The sequence below is a fragment of the Emydura macquarii genome, unplaced genomic scaffold (assembly GCF_026122565.2).
Source record: "Emydura macquarii macquarii isolate MOO-44397 ecotype Brisbane River unplaced genomic scaffold, CSIRO-AGI_Emac_v2 contig_3530, whole genome shotgun sequence".
NCBI lineage: Eukaryota > Metazoa > Chordata > Testudines > Chelidae > Emydura > Emydura macquarii.
The window spans coordinates 9,201,847-9,221,929 of NW_027133667.1; the positions used below are offsets into that span (position 1 = coordinate 9,201,847).

The 20,083-nt window shown below is 42.9% G+C and overlaps 1 protein-coding gene across 1 annotated transcript in view; it reads right to left on the reverse strand.

Annotated features, from left to right (window-relative positions):
- Window positions 1-8,207, reverse strand: part of NINJ2 (ninjurin 2) — a 63,172-nt gene extending 54,965 nt beyond the window's left edge. The window contains exon 1 of the mRNA XM_067536191.1: window positions 8,012-8,207. Within this exon, the coding sequence (XP_067392292.1) occupies window positions 8,012-8,044 (33 nt within the window). The 5' untranslated portion in view covers window positions 8,045-8,207. The remainder of the gene's footprint in view (window positions 1-8,011) is intronic.
- Window positions 8,208-20,083: the final 11,876 nt, after the last annotated feature.

The following is a 20,083-nucleotide window of genomic DNA, read 5'->3' on the forward strand; positions in this document are numbered from 1 at the left end:
AGCCATCAACAAGTTTAGGCTTGAAATTAGGTGACGTTTTCTAACCATCAGAGGAGTGAAGTTCTGGAACAGCCTTCCAAGGGGAGCAGTAGGGGCAAAAATCCTAAATGGCTTCAAGACTAAGCTTGATAAATTTATAGGGGGGATGGAATGATGAGACTGCCTACAATGGCATGTGGACCACTGGCAACTGCAATTAGCAAATATCTCCAATGGCCAGTAATGGGACACTAGATGGAGAGGACTCTGAGTTACTACAGAGAATTCTTTCCCAGATATCTGCCTGGTGGGTCTTGCCCACATGTTCAGGATCTAACTGATAGCCACATTTGGGTTCAGGAAGGAATTTTCCCCTGTGTCAGATTAGCAGACACCCTGGGGGTTTTTTGCCTTCCACGGCAGCATGGGGCATGGATCACTTGCAAGCTTAAACTAGTGTAAATAGTGGATTCTCTGTAACTTGAAGTCTTTAAACCATGATTTGAGGACTTCAATAACTCAGCCAGAGATTAAGGATCTGTTACAGGAGTGGATGGATGAGGTTCTGTGTCCTGCAGTGTGCAGGAGGTCAGATTAGGTGATCGTGATGCTCCCATCTGACCTTAAAGTCTATGAGTCTGTAAGTATAATGTCAGAACACTTTGGCTTAGCATGGGCGAAGTGTTATAATCACAGAACAAGAAGACAATGTTGCTGCATTGGCACCTAGCTAAAGATGTATTGGGGTAAGCATTATCATTTCCATGCAATGTCAGGACATAGAGGGGCAGATTCTCTGCTGCATAGTGATCCACTCAGAGGAGGACTGGGCAGCCTGTGTGGGAGCCCAGATCTAATGGTGTACTGTAGAGAGAGAAAGTGTGTTTGGGGGAGGGGGAAGGGTTCTGTTGCTTGCACAATGACACACTACAATGTTAAGTTATCCTCCTTTCCCCCCCATTAAAATGGGTCACAAATAAAACTTTGTAGCATTAAAAAACATCTGTCTTTATTCATCATTTGGGTGAGGGGAGGGGACCACTGGAGCAAGGGTGGGGGATGGGAAATAAGGGCACAGCACAGACAAACATTAATGCAGTTCATTGAAAAACTGGTTTTTCAATGCTACCCGAAGCCAAAGCGCTCCACGGTTGGCTCTAAGAGTAGCGCTGGAATCTCACTATTCAAAATTTGCAGCCAGCCTATCGGCTTCCATGGCCCAACCCTGGGGGAATTTTTCCCCCTTCGTTTCACACAAATTATGGAGCACACAGCACGCAGATATAACCGATGGGATGTTCTTTTCACTGATGTCAAGCCTAGTAAGCAGACCTCTCCATCTGGCTTTTAAATGGCCAAATGCGCATTCCACCACAATTCTGCACTTGCTGAGCTTGTTATTGAAACGCTCTTTCTCGCTGTTCAGGTGCCGGTGTAGGACTTCATTAGTCAAGGGAGCAAGGGGTAGGCAGGATCCCTCAGGATCACTATTGGCATTTCCACATCCCCAATGTTTATTTTTTGGTCAGTGAAGAAAGTGCCTGACTGCATCTTATTGAACAGACCCAAGACCCTAAAGAGGCGTGCGTCATGCACCTTTCCCACGTTGATGTCGGTGAAATGTCCCCTGTGATCCACAAGGGCCTGCAACACCATTGAGAAGTATCCCTTTCGGTTTATGTACTCTGTGGCAAGGTGGCCAGGTGCTCGGATAGGGATATGCATGCCATCTATGGCCCCCCCACAGTTTGGGAATCCCACTGTGGCAAACCCATCCCACTATGTCCTGCACATTTCCCAAAGTCACTACCCTTCTTAGCAGAAGCCTATTGATGGCCCTGCACACTTGCATCACAGCAGCTCCCCTGGTGGATTTACCAACTCTGAATTGATTCCCAACTGACCACTAGCAGTCTGGGGTTGCCAGCTTCCACAGAGTGAAGGCCACTCACTTCTCCACTGTCAGAGCTGGTCTCAAGTGAGGATTCAAGCGCTTCAGGGCTGGAGTCAGCTCCACGGAAAGTTCAAAGAAAATGGCCTTTCACATACGAAAATTCTGCAACCATTGCTCGACATCCCACACCTTCATAACGATGCAATCCCAACAATCTGTGCTTGTTTTCTGGGACCAGAACTGGCATGCCACAGACTGAAGATGATCGTGAGAGCCTGCAGCAAACAGGAATTGTTCCGTTCTATGGCTTGTAGCAGGGAAGCCTCAGTAACATCGCTATTTTCCATGCTGCAGCTCCTCTCTTGCCTTTGAAAATACTGCAGGATAAGCCTTGAGGTATTTGTAATGCTCACAATGATAGTGCAGAGCTGAGCCATGTCTCTCTAGCAATGGCATGCATGCGGCATAGAAAAACGGCATGAAAAAGCATATGTAGTTTGTTTGGGACAAGAAAGGAGAGGGAGGGAATGTTGCATCATGGGAGGACGACAAGCTTCCCAAAAGCCTTTGTGACTAGTTGCACTGTGGGATAGCTACCCATGGTGCACTGCTTTGAATGTCGACCCAAGCGCGATGAGCAGGGATGCAAGAGCCCGGCGCAAGGAGTGTGGAATGATCATGCTCCTGCAACTTCTAAAATTCAGTGGCTGACAGTCAATTTAAAATAAATCGACTTCACTCTGCAGTGTAGACATACTCTAAGTAAAGTTGCTGTCCAACCAACGGAGAGGAATGGAGGGGGAGCAGGAGGCATTTATAGGAGTGAGGAGAAATATCACAGCATGATTGGAGAGCAAAGATCAAATTAGTACTGCTGTAAAAAATCCCATTCTCCGCAGTGATGTGCTAGCACCACATCTCCAAGTCTTCTAGCATAAGTGTGACAGACAGCCGAGAGAACAGCCTGGATAGTGCTATGCAGAATCACAGGTCCCTGTGACTTGGGGAACAGACATAAGGCCTTTCCCTTTTCCCAATCTGATATCAGATTTCACGTCCCTGGTTTGTTGGCTACATTAGAAGAGCTTTGTTTTCACAGTGAATTTTCTCCTTAACCCTTTACACTCCTCCCATCCCACCCTAACACTTTTTGTTGTAAGCAATCCATTCTTATTTCTAACTCACACAGTCTGAGTTAGTGATATTTAGTAGTTAGAGGTTGGGGGCAGGGGAGATCTCTTGGGCTCTGTTCCTGTCTCTGCCACTGAATTACTACCTCACCCAGTTAGATAAGTCACTTAACCTCTATGTGACAGAGTTTCTTCATCTGAAAAACAGCAGTAATCCTTTCCTACCTTCCAAGAATATTATGAGGCTTACTTACTGTTTGTAAAGCACTTGGGATCTTTATATGAAAGATCTGTATGACTGCAGAGTGTCATTATTAAAGTACAGTATTATGAATACTGCCCGGTGCCTGAATAATATTACTGAAGAAGCCCTCTGGGACAGGAACACTGCTTGGACTATAACATCAGATTGTCACATTTCTTAGAAATTGTTGGATGAGGGTAAAGGTCTCTACAGCACTAGAAAGCACAAATTGGCTATTGCTGCAGAAGCAGACAAGTATGTACCCAGACAAAGAACTTGTAATCACGATGCTGCCTGAGGGTAAAACTTAAAGCCACAAAAACAAGATACACAAAAGTCTCATCTAGTTGTGAATAAACCCACTACATTCCATAATCAGGCACAGTCTGAAAGTGGGATGTGGGAGAGAGAATTTATGGTTTACATGGGACTTTCTATTCATTTTGTGAGTGGTTTAGAAAAGTCCCAGCTTGTCAAGTTGATAGCCACTCATTAAAGTCATGCAAATTCTATTAATCTGCCTGTCTAAAGTCTATTTAATCTAGATCTGGTCAAACTACCAGTTGGGAATAAATTATGGAATGAATTTAACCTTTTTCTCTGGTTACAAATTGTTTATAAACCCATCCTGATTTCTGCAAATGTACTTGATATTCACAAGTAATCACTGAATAATTTATGCAAGGAAATTTCAGCCTATGGGGTGTTCTCAAACTGTTAACTTCCTCTGTTCATTCTTTGTTACTTATAGTGTGTGATCAATCACCCCATTGCAAGGTATCATTTCTGTCCCCTTCATTGGATGACTGAAACTTTTAAAGCAGAACAGCAATCTAAAAAACTGATAGAATTGAACAAAGGATACTCATCTTCAAATATCTTTGTTCACATAGGAATATGAATAACATTCATTCTGAGAGTATCTCGTTGAACCCAAGCCCATTCACACAGGTACTTACGAATAGCCAATATTAAGGTGACAACCATGAAAAATCAGAATTGTAGCATAAATTCATGGATGTTATCTTGCAGTATTCAACTAACTCCAATCTAATCATTTGACCAATCTCTTAATTTCTAATGCACCTATCACCATGGTATCAGACACCAATTTTGAGGAAGAATGGGATGTCTGGGGGTGGGTTTTGTTTTATTTATGTTGACATTCAAAATCCTGTTTCAGGTCCCAGTTATCTCAAATTAGAATTTACCAAACCGGATCAGAACACTGATCCACCTACTCTGATTTCCTGTCAACAGCCAATACCAGATGCTTTATAGAGAAAAATGAAGCTGCCATTATTGGCAACATCTGAAGGCCATAAATAGAGATGTTTGGGGTGAAAAATATAGACACACCTTTTAACTCAGGTTAAAGTTTTATCTGTTTACTCAGGTGGTTTTTGCTGGATGGGAGGAGTTGAGTTCCAGCTTGATATGAAGCATTTTCATTTTGACAATGTCTGTGTGCAGTTTGATATTTTGTACATGTCCCTAGAAGTGGGAGTTGAAATATAAACTCTATAGAAGTGCACTGGACTTTGGGGTTTTGGGGAGGAAGAGAGTAAGAAAATGTTAGATACTTTGCAGTTTGGAAAGCAGATATAGCTCCTGCATTAGGACAGGTGGAAGGTATCCTTTTGAATGTACCTGATCAATTATACAGTGTTGTTTAGAGGCAGAAGGGCCAATCTCCCTGATGCCCGTACACCATTAGCTGAAGTAGTGGATTTGAAAGTGCCTCTTTTAGCTTGCATAACTCTGAATGTTGTTATTGGTTATAAAATTAGCCTGTCCCCTGTTTAGAGCCAGCTACAATATTTGACTCTCTGATCTGATCCAGGACACAGTGAATTCCACAGGCTGACTACATGCTGGGAGAAGAAGTATTTATTTTTGTTTGTTCTGTTAACTTCATCTAGTGAGCTCTTGTTCTCGTGTTATGGGACAGCCTAAAAAAAGAGGAGACAGATCAGTTCTCACTAGACCCTTCATAATCTTAAATGCCTCCTTTAACTCTCCTCCATAGCAGGCTAAAGGATCATACATTTTGAATTTTCTTCTCAAATGAAAAGCCTCTAAATGGGAAGTCATATAAAAATCTTAGTTGGCAGTAAGCAGCCATTTGGGCACAGAATGCCTACAAAATAAAACCAAATCAAAGCAATATAAAAGTAAGTTAGAATTCCTGGCTGTTGCTGTAAGAGCATACAGTAGCTCTTTCAGATAAAGAATTCATGCAGCAGCTGTGGGACTGCCCCAGAGTGTGCAGTGCTTATATCAGCAGGGGCCTCCAGCACTGTAGCTGTCGGATTTCAGGGTGGGCACCTGTACTTCATTAGCCAGCACAGAGAACCAAGGGATACTTTCAAAAGTGCCTTTAATTAAAGAGCATATTCGCTATATTTTCCTCACTCCTCTTTTTTTCTCTTTCATCTACTGCTTCCTTTGCTCTGCTTTTAAGGCTGTTTTATACTCTGGTCCTCCAAGGACCCTCTACTTCCCTCACGTATATAATCCATAGTGCTCTTTCTTTCCTTTGCCAATATCATCTAAGAGATTTCCTGGTGACAAGTATGTAGGAACCTATGAATACTTAGAATGTTTGCCTAAGTTTTGTAAACTCTGGTTTAGAAAAATCCCTTGAGATGCCATTAGGAGAATCTCAGGAAAACACTCTGTCTTGTGGGATTTTGCAGAGCAGCAGATGATATCCTGTACTTGTCTGGTTTAGAAAAAAACAAGTTAATTTTAGTTTTGAAATTCAAACAATCTCTCTCTTTAGTTGCTCACACTATCCCTTTGACTGAGGCTACCCTTAACGCTTAACCCAGTGGTTCCCAACCTGTGGCCTGGGGGCCAAAAGTGGCTCATGGCTTCCCTCCAGCTGGCTGCAGAAGGGAGCCGCTGCCTAAGGACCTAGGCGGAGCATGTTTCTGCAGGGCTAAAAGACCAGTGCAGGCTTCTTGCTGCAGCCAAAGGGATGGGAGATCAGTGCTCCCCTCCCCCTGGCTGTAGCAGGGAGCAGGGCAAAGTGCTCCACCTGAGTCCATAGGTGCTGGGATCCCTGCTGGAGCCAGAGGGAGGAGAGCACTGATCCTCCATCCCCCTGGCTGCAAAAGGGAGCCACTGCCTAGAGACCCAGGTGGAGTGCACGGGGCTACAGGACACGTGCGGTTTCTCTGCTGCAATCAGGGAGATGGGAAATCAGCAAGGAGGCAGCCTCCTCTCTGAACTCCTTCCATCTGGTTGCAGTGGGAAGGGGGCCTGGTGGCTGAGACTGGTGGCCCTTCAGGGTTGTAAAAATGATATCTTTGGCCCTTGAGCCAAAAAGGTTGGGAACCTGGCTTAACTCATCTCCAGAGCCAAACTTTTTCTGACTCTCAGGAGTATTTGGCATTATTTTGTCCTGTTATGGAGGCTGGGTTCATGCACAAAAAGCTACAAATCTGAACTTTTCCAAAGTATGGAAGGTTCATATGCAAGGGTTTTGGCTTGTCTTTAGTTTATATATCTTCCCCTGTTCCCTTTACAATTGTTCCTTGTTGATAGAACTCTCCACATTCACTCTTTCAGTTTCTTGCTTGCTTTGGGAAAGATCATCCCTTCTCTTTCCTGCTCATAGAGAGTCACCCCTAGCAGCATCCAGCTTCACCAGTTGCCAAAGCTACCTTTGGATAATGCTCTGATTTTTCTGTCATATCTCAGGACAGCCATTCCAGCCCTTTAAGAGTTTGCCCTGCATCTCATTCCTCTGCTGAAGTGACTCTGTGAATCTGCCTGCATCAGGCCATTGCCCCAGTCATTCACTTTCTTTGTTCTGCCATTTCCTCTTATCAAGTTCTGGGATAGTGGGAATGAATCCTTTTCATTACTGCACTGATGATTTCCATAACAGGCCCAATTCTTTGCATTATAGTCTCTAGAGATTTGGACCCGGATCTGAAATTCCCCAAGGTTTTGCTGTGTTCAGGTCTAAGAATTTGGTTAAGGCCACTATAAAGATGGAGGCCAACTGCAAAGTTTGAATACTGGTTCGAACTTCCCCAAATCTGGGAGGTGAGGGCTATGTTTGGAGTAGTTCTAGAGAAGGGGCCAGCTGCAAGGTGCATATCTGACTCTGAACTTTCCCAAATTTGGCAAATGTTTCTGATCTGAGGTTTTGATTTCAATCCATCTCTAATAACTTCTTTCCAAACCCTTGGGCAGTTGCCCTGTCCTAAGAGTCCAAAGAAACACTTTCCTTAAAAAGCAAACACCTGAGACAGGAAACACATAGGACTGAAGGAACTTTATCAATAAGTTTTGTTTCTCTATTAACCCCACATAAGAAAGCCTGGCTCATGCTCTCTCGCAGTGTTTGCTGTATGTATTTCTTTTCTTCCTCTCTAGACTGGGAGCACTTTCTGCCTAACACAGAAGGGCTTTGTGGGGAGGGGAACAGCTTAAACTCTTACAGCTAATAAAATTCACACTGCCTCACTCTCAGACCTGGATGCTAACCACCTCCGGTGTTTCACTCTCTCCACAAAAATAGTTCTCTCTAGTAAGATCCTGAAGCCCCGCTATCTCTTTCACAATAAGGACCTAATAAGACCTTTCATTGGCAGAGTGTGAAGAGAATCCTGAAATCAGCTTCTCTCCAAAGGGAGCTGAAAAATTCAGGAAAGAGTTTTCAAAACCGAGAAATGAGTGAGAGGAATTAACATTGCCTCCCTTTGCCCTCCCACCTCCCCCCCTAGTAATTCTGCAAGATCGACTCACTTGAAGGTTGATGATTTCCCCTTCTGATGCCATCCTTTTGATGGTGTTAGGTCTCTTCCTCAGCCCTCTGTAGACTGCACAGTAGCTCGGGACTCTGCAGTCCTAGGGACTTTCTGATGCTTCCTCTGAGTAGGAGAGCACAGCTGCTGAAACAGACTTGCTATTCATTTGCCTGATGTGGGATGCCCGTCTTGGCACAAACGTGCGGGGGAGGAAAGGGGTGGAATACAAATTCTTTGTTTTCAAGATGCTGAATGGTCCTTAGAATAAACATCCCTCTTAGATTTGCCGTGGCAGTTTTGTTCACTATGTATCTCCACTATGCCTCCTGGTCCAGCTGAGCCCTGTGAGATGACTCAGGCTGGAATTCTGTGATGCAGCTAGCGTACCATGGGGGTCATGGCACAGACCGTACAGAGCATTTAGCAACAATCCTAACCCTGCTCTGCAGTCACAGAGTCCCTGTGTACATATCAGGGCTACCACATGAAGATGGTTTGAAAACTAATGGCTGAGAAATGTTAGTGCCAGAAAGCTGTGCTTTTTCGCTGCTGAACATCATTACAGCAAAAGTCTAGAGACGCCTGAGCGGGAATTTCCAATCTAAACCAAGTCTCAGTTACTTTTCACTTTCTCAGCCATGAAAACGTCATTTGGATCTGGAATTTTTATTCCTGGTCTCAGCCCCAAATGAGGTTTTCTTTTGATTGGTAAGTGAGAAGTGACCAAACATTGCTTTAGAATGGATATGTACACAGTCAAAATCAAGACACAAGTAGTATCATAATACATAACACAAGTGGGATCCTCAACCATGTAAATCAGAATCATCCCATTAACTTCAGTGGAGCTCTGAAACTTTACATCAACTGAGGATCGAGTTGAGATGTTTTGTCCTTTGAGGGACAACTTCATTGATTAGTGACAATGGCACAGAAAGTTATATTTTTACTAAAGAAGACTATCATGTTAAAAAGTATGCTGCGTAGTTTACCAGTATTCGTCACAGTTTCTGTATCTCCACGTCTAGGAAAGATGCTGAAGTCTCTCTCTCAGTGGGAACTGTCATTGGACTGATGCTTCTCAGCAGAAGGACCAATTTGACAGTGATAACACTAATGCTTAGCAGTTCTGTGGCACCATTTCACCCTCACAATATCCCATTGAAGCAGATAGTATTATCACTAAAGTTAAGATTTCGTCACTGTTATTTTTAGTAAAAGTCGCAGGCAAGAAACTAAAATTCATGGGAGCCGTGACTTGTCTGAGACTTTTACTAACAATAACGGGGGGAGAGAGGGTTGAGGGGGAAGGAGGAATAATAGTTGGAGCCCCATGGCATGCCCCAGTCCCACCAACACGGGGGAAGGGAGGGGAGGACACACAGCCCCATCTCCAGCCCCCACCACAGGCACAGGGAAACACACAGTCCCAGCTTCAGCCAAGGGGCAGGGGCACACAGCAGTGGCTCTGGCCCCAGCTGGAGCTGCAGGGGGCAGGAAGGGCCTACATAGCCCCAGCTCCAGATGCAGCCATGAGGCAGGAGTGCACAGCCCTGGCCCTGGCAGAAGCTGGGGGTGGAGGCACACAGTCCCAGCTGAAGTTGCGGGGTGGGGACAGATGGCCTGGCTGAAGCCGTGAGACTGGAGCAGCGGCGCACTTCCCTGGCTCTTGCCACAGCTGTAGTGGGGGTGCACAGCCTTGGCACTGGCTGAAGCTGCAGGTCCAGGACGCACAGCCCTGGCTTCACTCCTGCCGCCGAAGTGAAGTCATGGAGGTCCAGTAAAGTCACGGAATCTGTGACTTCCTTGAACTCCATGACTAAATGGTATCCTTAATTGTCCCCATTTTAAAGATGGATAAACTGAGGCACAGAGGAACATGTTAGTGACGTGCTTAAGGTCACAGGAAGTCTGTGGAAGAGTTAGGACTAAAACCCAGATCATTTGCCTTTCTGTCCTGTGGCTTATCTATATGAACATCTTTCCTCCCATGACATACTTTAGGAGCCAGGCAATGTTGTTTCTGTGTGAAAGCATAAAAAAGGCAAGCAGCTGTCAAAGCTATTGTAATGTGATTTTGAAAAAGTAAAACAACATTTCTGGTTCACTGAAAAAGTGACCACTGTTTACATAAGAGACTTACCTAATAACCATTTTGAAAGTCATCTGTCCCTTGCATGCACTCATATGTGAGTTACAGTTCATGTGCCTCATTATCATGGAAGTCAGTGACTGTTACTTGTATCCTGTGAAGCACGGGTTTGGGAGCGGAATGCAGGCTTCTGAGTCCTAATCTACATCATCAGATTGTCATGACAGCAGCTTCCCATGTGATTTTTTTAATTCTATGTAAGAGGTTTTGAAAACAAAATGTAGTGATTTGCTCTTGTTTAGATGTAGGAATTTAAATCTCTTTCTATGTTGCCTACCAATTTCCCTACAGGCGTACTATTGCAGAGGCACGAATACAAAGAATTACCTGTTCTAAATTATTTTTCTTAAAGATGTCTATAATAAGATGCCATAGCTCAGATTATATATAGGTGCAGTCTATTAATGGATAATTTATATGCCTCTGGTGTCCACCACATCTTTCAAACCTATTCCTGAAAGCTGAGGGGAGTTCATGCTATGCTTGTTCTTTGTGAGTAGGGACTATGAAGAAAGAACCAGGAGTTCTTGCCAAAGTTTTGCTGTCCTTAGGTATCTTGCCTGTATCATGGTAGGCTCAAAATATCATTCTGTGGTAAGAAGTGGGTGAAATGTCTGTTGTTTTTTTTTTTTTAGAAGACAACCAAAGACTAGTACTGAGCTAATTTCAGACAAAATCACAAGTTATATAACAATGTGCCTTTTAAACCAGTTTTTCTCCAGCACTTATCCAAATGTTGTGCTAAAACTTTTGCTATGCTCTCCCGGGAGATGTCCCAAAGAATAATACTCTTATACTGTGTTTTTGGAATATTTAGAGAAATTAAGCAAGACCTACAGTAACCCCTATGTCCTTCCAGACAAGTGAAACTAAATCAAACCAAATTCCCAGTTCTTTCTTCCCAGGTAGAATGAAAGAGCCTTTTTTAGGAGCATATTAGTAATGACGACATTATGCAGCCTCGTTGAGGACATCTGGAGCCAAACTCATTAAAATGATACAACTTCAAACAGCAAAATCTCTCCTGGAGATTATTTTTGTATGTCATATTAATAGCAAAGCTATGAGTCTAAACATGCAGGAAAATAGGAAAATGGGTCAGTTTCCATTTAACTCTCAGAACTGCCAGGGGAAGATGAAATTCCTCAAAGGCAAATCCCAGTGTAACAGAATAGGTGTTCTGATCACTACTGATTGCAAAGAAGATTAACTATGGCTTTTTTTAAAATGCCTTTAATAATTACTAGAGAGAAAGGTGGGTGAGGTAATATTTTTTCTTGGACCAACTTCTGTTGCTGAAAAGGACAAGCTTTCAAGCTCCACAGCTTTTCTTCAGGACCAGTACGGCTACAACACTGCAAACATTTAATAATTATTAACTATCATACAGGAATCTGCCATTGGCTTGGTCTGAAGGTGTAGATTAGAGCACATACAATGCTGCACAGAGTTTGAATGCACCAGAAAGATAAGAGATTTCCAGAGCTGGTGGTGGTTGTAACTCATGGTGATTGAACAGAATAGATGTGAGTAATTGTTATACATACCAGAGGACGCAAAAGGGAGTTGGATGGGAAAAGAGACTCTGGAGAGGAGAATGAGATGACTGTGGAGTTATTTGCCATGGGGCCAGATTGTGCCCTGCCCTTAGGTGAGAGGGCACAGGAGCCTCTTCTCTTTGTTCCCCGAACCTCACACAGGGCCCGGGCACAAAGGGAGTTCTTGCACTTAAGGTGCTAGTACTACTTCTGGTGCTAGTCCCTGCAACAGAACCGAGTAACCAGGTGGAGCCATGACCTTGTTCCCTCAGCACCAGCTAGCAGAGATTTCTGGTTGCAGAGGGGAGTCCATGCAGTTTTAAGGGAAGTACAGAAACAGGCTCCCCAGAGGCTCTGAGATGCATCATGATGCTCCAGAGGGATCTTTAGTTTTGTGCTCTTGGTTAAGAACAAGAATGTTTGTAGGGTGGTTGTTCCCAACCTTTTCCATACCGTGACCCCATCATACCAGAAAAAATATTTTTGACACTCTCCTTCCAACAGTTTTGGGGAACTTCTTCAATCTAATCAGAAAGAAAGGGAGGGTGTCCATGACCCATTTGTGACCTTCCCTGGGGAGTCGCAACTCCCAGACTGATAACCCATGTTGTAGGCCATATTAGAGAGGCTAAAATTTTCAACAGTGCCTCAGTGATTTTGGAGCCTGTCTCATTTTCAAAATTGACGTAGGCAGTTAGGAGCCTATGTTCCATTAACTTCCAAAGACATGTAGGCTACTAAGGGCTGGTCTACACTATAAAACCTCACACCCCTGAACAATGCAGTTAACCCAACCTGAGCCCAGGTGTAGACACCACTAGCTTGATGGAAGAATTCTTCAGGCTACCTATCTATTGCCTCTTGTGGAGGCGGATTTCCTACAGTGACGGAAGAACTCCTTCCATTGCTGTAGTAAGTGTCTATGCTACAGTACTGCCACTTCAGCATTTCTCGTGTAGACATAGCCTAAGTGTCTAAATCTTATGTGGCAGGATCAGTTTCTCCCATGGAGGTGCCTGGATGTTTAGAATGTATTGTATTGTTTGGAGGAGTAATACTATTTAAGAAACTCATAGATAGTTAGAAGAAAAACAACTATTTTTATTAAGAGATTGATTCAATTGCTTAACTGAAGCTACAGGATCAAGGACATATTTGAGTTCAGATCCATTCTGGAGGAAGTCCACCTAAAAGATATGCTCAAATTAATTCAGGGAAGTGCTATGGCCTGTGTTAAAGGTCAGACTAGATTATCATAGTGGTCTCGTCTAGCCTTATAATCCATAAACTCTCCTTGCAGGATACTGAGTGAAAACATGCTCAGCCAGTGAAAACAAGATAGAAGCATTGTATCAAAAGAGTAAACTCTCATGGATTGATCAAACCTTAAGGCAGGGCACTAGAATCCTACTCACCTACCTGCTCCAGATGAATAATTATTTTAATAGACAAGTCAAATGCCATTAGCTTGTGTTTCTTAAGAAATTTCCAAGAGCTGAAGGCTTTACAAATTCACCTGTTCAAGGATGTTACATTACAGAACAGGTAACAGCTGGCTTATGAATGAAATTCTGCAGGGTTCACCTTTCAAAACCCCTTATGTTTAGGCTCTGGTTAGAAGGGAAAGGTGAGACTATGGGCCAAATCCTCAGCAGGAGTAAATCACTGTAGCTCCAGTGAAGCCAATGCCAGTTTACATTAGCTAGGATCTAGTCAGACTGGAGGAGATGGATATTGGTTGTCTGGGAGTGGTCCAATTCTCCTTTGCATGCCTCTGGTGTAGTCATTCACAGGAAGAGTGAATGTAAAAGGCTAGCCGCATGAGTTGGTGGAAAATTCCGATTTGGTAGCATTTTACACTCACTTTGCACAGGTATTAATGGCAATGAAAGGTTCTAGGGAGTGGAGAAATCAGCTCCTGTATGTTTAGATTGATAGTGGGAGTTCAAGCCACAGTCTACAATTACAGTGACTCAGAGTAAATTGCCTGCCATTTAGAGAAAATCACTACTTCCAGACAGAAGATACTAGATTCCAGGATAGATACTAGGCAAGAAAGGGGTTGTTTCTGCAGAATTCAATTTATTTTAATTTTGTGGCGAACCATAAACAGAGAGTGAGAATGAAGTAAGGATGGGTCAGGCTACAGGAGGTCAGCTCCCAATTGCCAGATAAACTACTTGTTACTAAACAGCTCCTGAAATTCCTAGGAAAACTTTACAATCTTGTTTTGTATTGTTTTTCAATTGAAAGATTCAGAGCAGTGAAACCATGATTAATTGGGGGGCACCGGATCCTGTGAAGCGTCAACACTTTTATGCCAGATTGCTTATCATCTTTCCTACAACTTAATCTGATGGAAACTTTTAAAAGGCAAAATACAAATATGTGTCCAGGGAAGAGTGATTGCAATCTGCAAGATGCAGTCTTCCATCTCTGAGCAAGTTGTCACTGTGGCTCCCAGTCAGACAAACTTAGATGCCCCTGTGTTAGAAAAGAGAAGGCAATGAAGAAGCTGGGGAGAAAAGGAACCTGTAGACATGAAGACCAAAGACATAAGTCCAAGGGAATGTTTCAGTTGTTTCCATATCTGGGATTTTGTTTTTTCTGTGGTTATATTCAACCATAGACTTCTTTTATGTACCTATTTCCTTCCCTCAACACTATAGAGAGCACACCTACTGCTACCTTATAGTTACCAGCAACTCAGTTTTTCAAGAGCTGTCATAAACCCTCCACCTCTGACTCTCCAAACATTCAAGAGGACTTCTGCTTTAGTAGGATCTCTGAACCTAAAAACTTGCTGTTATCTCCAGAGGGATTAATTCATCCTTAGTATATCTCCATTGACTTCAGTGCAGTTGCACCAGTTTACCCCAGATCTGACTCTGGTGCTAGCAATGTTTCCTACTCTGCTGTGACAGGAGATTCTGAAAATCATCCTCTGAAAATCATGAGGATGAGAGAAGATCAGAGAACTAATCCAATATGACTCGTTCTTATACACTCACTTTTTCTTCCAGAAGACCCCTGAGCCTGTCCCTTGGGAAATGGCTAGAACAGTGACCTCCCTGCATTCCTATTTGCACTCTTTCCTCTGTGTTCTCACATACAACCTCTTCTCCCCAAATATGTCCATGGTGGCAGAGCTAGCTCTGGGCACCTCTGAACACTGATCCATTCTCATTTAATTCCTTCCATGGAAAAAAGACTTCACCTGGATGTAGATATCATGATTTTGAGGCAGTGTAAGGGTCTAAATTTTGATGTTCCTAGGGGGCCCCACATGACCTTGGGCTATTTGGGGAGCCTAATTCTTCCCTCACAGGATCCAAATAACTCCCGTTGGCTTCAGTGTGAGTTATTCCCATTCTGCTTCTGGAAAGAACAGATAATGGATTCCCTCATTCAGACTCTCACACCTCCTTCCAGGGCACTCTCCTGAATCTGGGTTAGGAAGATGGTAAGGAATTAACCCAACAACGAAGTTGTGTGGTAAACCTGAAAAAAATAATGTGATGGAATTCCCTTAGCTGAACTGACACATCTTGCTTTAGTCACAGGTGTAATGGTTGCTGTGGTGCAGGGCCAGGGCACCCCCTTCCATGGCATCATGGAATCAACACTCATGCCGGCTTAGTCTGTTGGGCATCCTGGCTTTCAGATGGTTGAGTGAGCAAGTAATAGCTCAGGCCTCCTGAATGAGGGCTGAGCAAACAGTCAGTAGCTCAGGCCATCTGACCTAAGGGTTAGTGCTCAACCAGCCCCAAGTGCAGGACCAGGGGTAGGAGACCCAGGCCTACCCTGCTCCACCAGGTCCCAACCCAGGGCCCTAGAAGCAACAGGTGACCCCATCACAAGGTTGATGGGGAAACACGGGGTCACTGCCTCACCTCCCGACAACACAACCGGACCAATGTTTCATTTCCCTGGGCTGCTTCCCACTGGCAGCTGGTAGAGCTGCTCTGTGGCCTCTGGAGGCTGGTTCCCAGTCTCCTTGCCAGATGGCCCACTCTCCACTCCCTCTTTGGGGTTGTCAGTCTCCCAGGGCAGCAGTTTGCCTTCTCCCCAGGCCAGCTCTGGAGAGTTATTGCCCTCTACAGCCAGTCCTAGGCTCCACTGGCTGTTCTGCTCTCTGGGTCCTTCCCTTGCCTGGCTCCAACTGAGGTGCAGGGTCCTGCTCTTATACTTCTTGCCTCATCCCTGCACTTCTGCAAGGGGAAAAGGGGTGGAGTTAGCTGAGCCCAACAGGGTGATTTAACACCCTCTGCACCAGAATGAGGCCACTTTGCCAAATTACACCAGGTTAATGCCACAATTTAAATATGTAAAAAGCTTCATTCTCCTCTGTTCTCCCCCTTACCCTGCCTGACAAAATCCCCAGATAAAACCCAGAAGATATAACATCTGACATCATCAGTTTGGTAATGTCATGTGTAATCAATTAAAGATCCAGGAGCCAGTAACATAAAACTTCTTTCTCAAAACCTGAATGTTTCTTACTGAACTTCTAGTCTTAGGGTCAGGATTTCTACTTGTTGTTTATCTGATGCCCATTGCACCCAAAGTCAAATAACTTGAGACCCCAGGCAGCTTATCCTTCTGTTTACAAGATGGACAGTGTGCTAGATCCTGGAAATGTGGACATAAAGAGGATATGTTGAGGTAAGTGAGTATCTTGAGATAAGAAGAGAGCAAAAAGGTGGAGACTCAAGTCTTTCTATACATCTCTGCACCTCGAACACTGCATTCAGTTCTAGACACAGAGATATTGACAAACTGCAGGCAACTCAATGAAGAGTGACAAAAAATTACTAGAGTACTGGAAGGATTAGTTTATGAAGAAACATTTCAAAATTTAAATATGCAGTGCTTAGCTAAATGATGACTGATGGCCTGATCCAAAGCCCCTTGAAGTCAACTGAAAGACTGCCACTGCCAACAGTGTGCTCTGGATTAGCCCTGAGTGAAGGAAGCTGGGGGAGGAAAATATTCTTTAAATTTTTGAAGCGTGTAAACATCAAGGTGGGAGGGGAATTATTTAGGGAGGTACACAGGGGTATAACTAGGAACAAAGGATTTAAATTAAAGGAATACTTTGGCTGAACATCAGAAAACCTACCTGACAATGAGATCTATTAGGCTTTGGAACAGATCCTGGTTAGCAAGTGTGCAACAACAACAGGGAAAAACCCTATTTTTGTTTGATCTTTTGCCATCAGATTCTGGGCTGAGGACGGAATCCTCAGTCTCGGGAATAGAAAAGGTTTCATCATGGAGAGCTATGGACATGCTGTCCCTCACTGATAGGATCCATGTGTCCCAAAATAGGAAACTAAAAGGATTTAATTTCTAGAATCTTCAAAAAGTTTCTTCAGTATAACTGAGAAATGTCCACCTTTTAAAGGCAATCTATTCCAATTAAATTACCAAGTGTTACAAATGCTATGGTATGGACAGCGCATAAACCCATGATAAAAAATAAAAAGAACAGCTACATATAGCATTCAAAAATGATGGTATTGAACACATTGCACTTAGAGCCTGTCAGTGGAAATACTCTGTCTTCAGAAGAGTTATTTCTGATTTACACTGGGGGAATTGAGGTAATAATTAATATTTACATATTTCTGTTACAGTAGCACCCAGTCAGGATCAGAGACTCACTGTGCTAAGTCAGTGACACTCAGACTGAAGCTCATGAGACTCAAGTGAATCTTTAATATGCCTCCTGCGGCTCTTTGCAGCACATGCTATTAAAAATGCTGTGATTTAATTATTAACCAGTCTAAGTTATTAACCAATCAGGATGTTTATACTATGTTATTATTCAATTGTAGTTGATAAAATAATAATATTTGGTCGGTTATTTTGCTGTGTGTATATATGATATAATATATATATGTATAATATAAACTAAATATTTCCCATCCTACTGTTTAAATATGAATATATAGTACTATAGTAAATGAAACAATGAATTCACATTACCATGGGTCTTTTGGATAATGCTGATCACTAATTTGGCTCCTGAACCACTGAGGTCTGAGTATCACTGTGCTGAGCATTGTACAAACACATACAAAGACAAGTGAAAAGCTAACAATCTAAGAAACTGGCCCAGAGGTTCTAAATATATAAAAATGAGTGCAAATTTTGTACAATAAATTCTGGACTTCTGTTGCTTTTACATTGCATTAACAATTATGCACTTGCTTTCAGGTTCAAGAGTTTTAGGAGATTGATTCTACTTTCACACCAGACTAAATCAGGCATAACCAACTGAAATCAATAGTTACACAAGTATAAAACTGGTGTGAGATCAGAATCTTCTCCTGTGTAGCCAAAGATTCCTTGGAGGTGTTAGGGAGAATGAGTTCAATCCTATAGAGTGCTGAGCACTCAGGCTCCAATTCAGCAGAGCACTTAAGTATGTGCTTAACTTTAAGTACACGAGTAGTCCCTTTGACTTCAGTGGGGCTAAATGAAATCTTTGCTGGATCAGGGCCAGACTGGTCAAAACCTTGCATGATCGAGCCTAAAATGAATATAGAAGCCCAGTTGCATGTGCCTACATAGATTTGAGCACAAAATAACACATGAGCTCCTCATAGCTGGATGGCCATAAAGATGTCTGGTTAAAAGACCTGAGTCACCCTCATTTCAGATAGGAATACCCCACCATGGGGAATGTGAGCTCTGTCCCTCCACATTACCACTGCACATGCTCAGCACCTCTTGGGATCAAGTCTGGGACATGAATTCATGGAAACTAACAACCAGAGAGCATCAACAGCAGTATTCATCTGTGTATCCCAAGTCAGACATATTTCTGAATGCAAGGCCAAGCAGTTGTGAAAGCATTGTTTCTTTAATTAGTCTTCTGGGATGAGAAGTGTTTAGAATAATTTCTTGTAGCACTGGGAATCATGCAGGGAGCAGGCCTAACTAAGTGTTTTGGGGCCAGATTTTGTTTTCATTTACTCTGGTGAAAATTTGAAGTAACTCCTTTGGATTCAGTGGAGTTTCTCCAAATTTACACGGGCGTAGCTGACATCAGAATCTAGTCCAAATGAATATCTTTAAGTAAACCAAATTTTGCTCTCCACTGCACATGTGAAATCCCATCAAAATTACTAAATGAGAGCAGAATTGGGTGCAATCTGTCTGCATGTCCAGCTTTCACTGAGCATACGTGAATGAAGCCACTGCTGGGTCACTGTGACAACTGCTAGCTTGACCAACACACCAGGGATTGAACCAGAGACTTCTAAAGCTAAAAGCATGAGCTGCTAAAGCAGCAAGGCTACTGACTTGGGGGCTATAACAGATTCATATCGTCTGCATATCGGCACAGAGGGAGGACCTGTAACATATTACATCAGCATATCTGTGTGTGTGTGTGTGTGTGTGTGTGTGTGTGTGTGTGTATATATATATATATATCTGGAAAGAAACTGAAAAAAAAATTGCCATCAGTTTTGTCTGCCACACCAAAAACAATGTATAAATTCTCCTTGCTACTTACTCTGCAGCCAGCAGATGACCAATCAACCCTATTCCCAGGATTGTGTTAATCATGCTGAGATTACTGATGAGAACTGAAACAAAATGAGAGAAATCTTCTGTCCTATCTGTTTTCAGTGGACCTGCGAATCCATATGTCATGGTGCTCCCAGTTTCTATACCCTGGAAGTGGGAGGTTGGGATTACATCCCTCACGGAAAATCTAGCGCGACAAAAAGCGATGTTGATATTTCAATGTGTCATTCTTTCTTGTGAGTCAATATTGAGTTAATTCCCAACAGGCTGTTTATTGGAGGGTGCCATCTTTCAATTCAGCATTAAAATTAGGGTCCTGACTATTGTAGCAAGTAAGAATCCCATGACTTTTTTTTTTTTTTTTTGAAGAGCAGGGGTGTCATTGATCCTATTATCCTGACTAAATTCTAGATGGGTAATGAAATTCTACCTCTCTAAAATTCCCTTCTAGTTTCACATGGAAGATGGTATTCTCCACTTTCTGCCCAGAACAGTTAAGTAATGCTGCTATGCCCTGCTTAAAATACTACTTTCCATCCCAAAGATGGCTGAATTTCAGTGGTGAGTGAAGTTATGTTTGTATAGAGATTTAATACACAGTCGGTAAAGTTTATTAAGTGCATTGAGATCTTTGGATGAAAGATATTATATGCACATCAGTGATGATCTGGTAGGAACTCTTTTAGAACTTTGGATGACAGGTGAAGTAGAAATTTTAGGAATGCTGAGAAGCCAAGAGCAGTCTGTCCTAGGTCTATAGCAAGAAGTCCTTCGAATGATTATTCATATTTCTTCTCTTTCTGTTTTATTTCTATATTTTTTAAATTATTATTTTTTT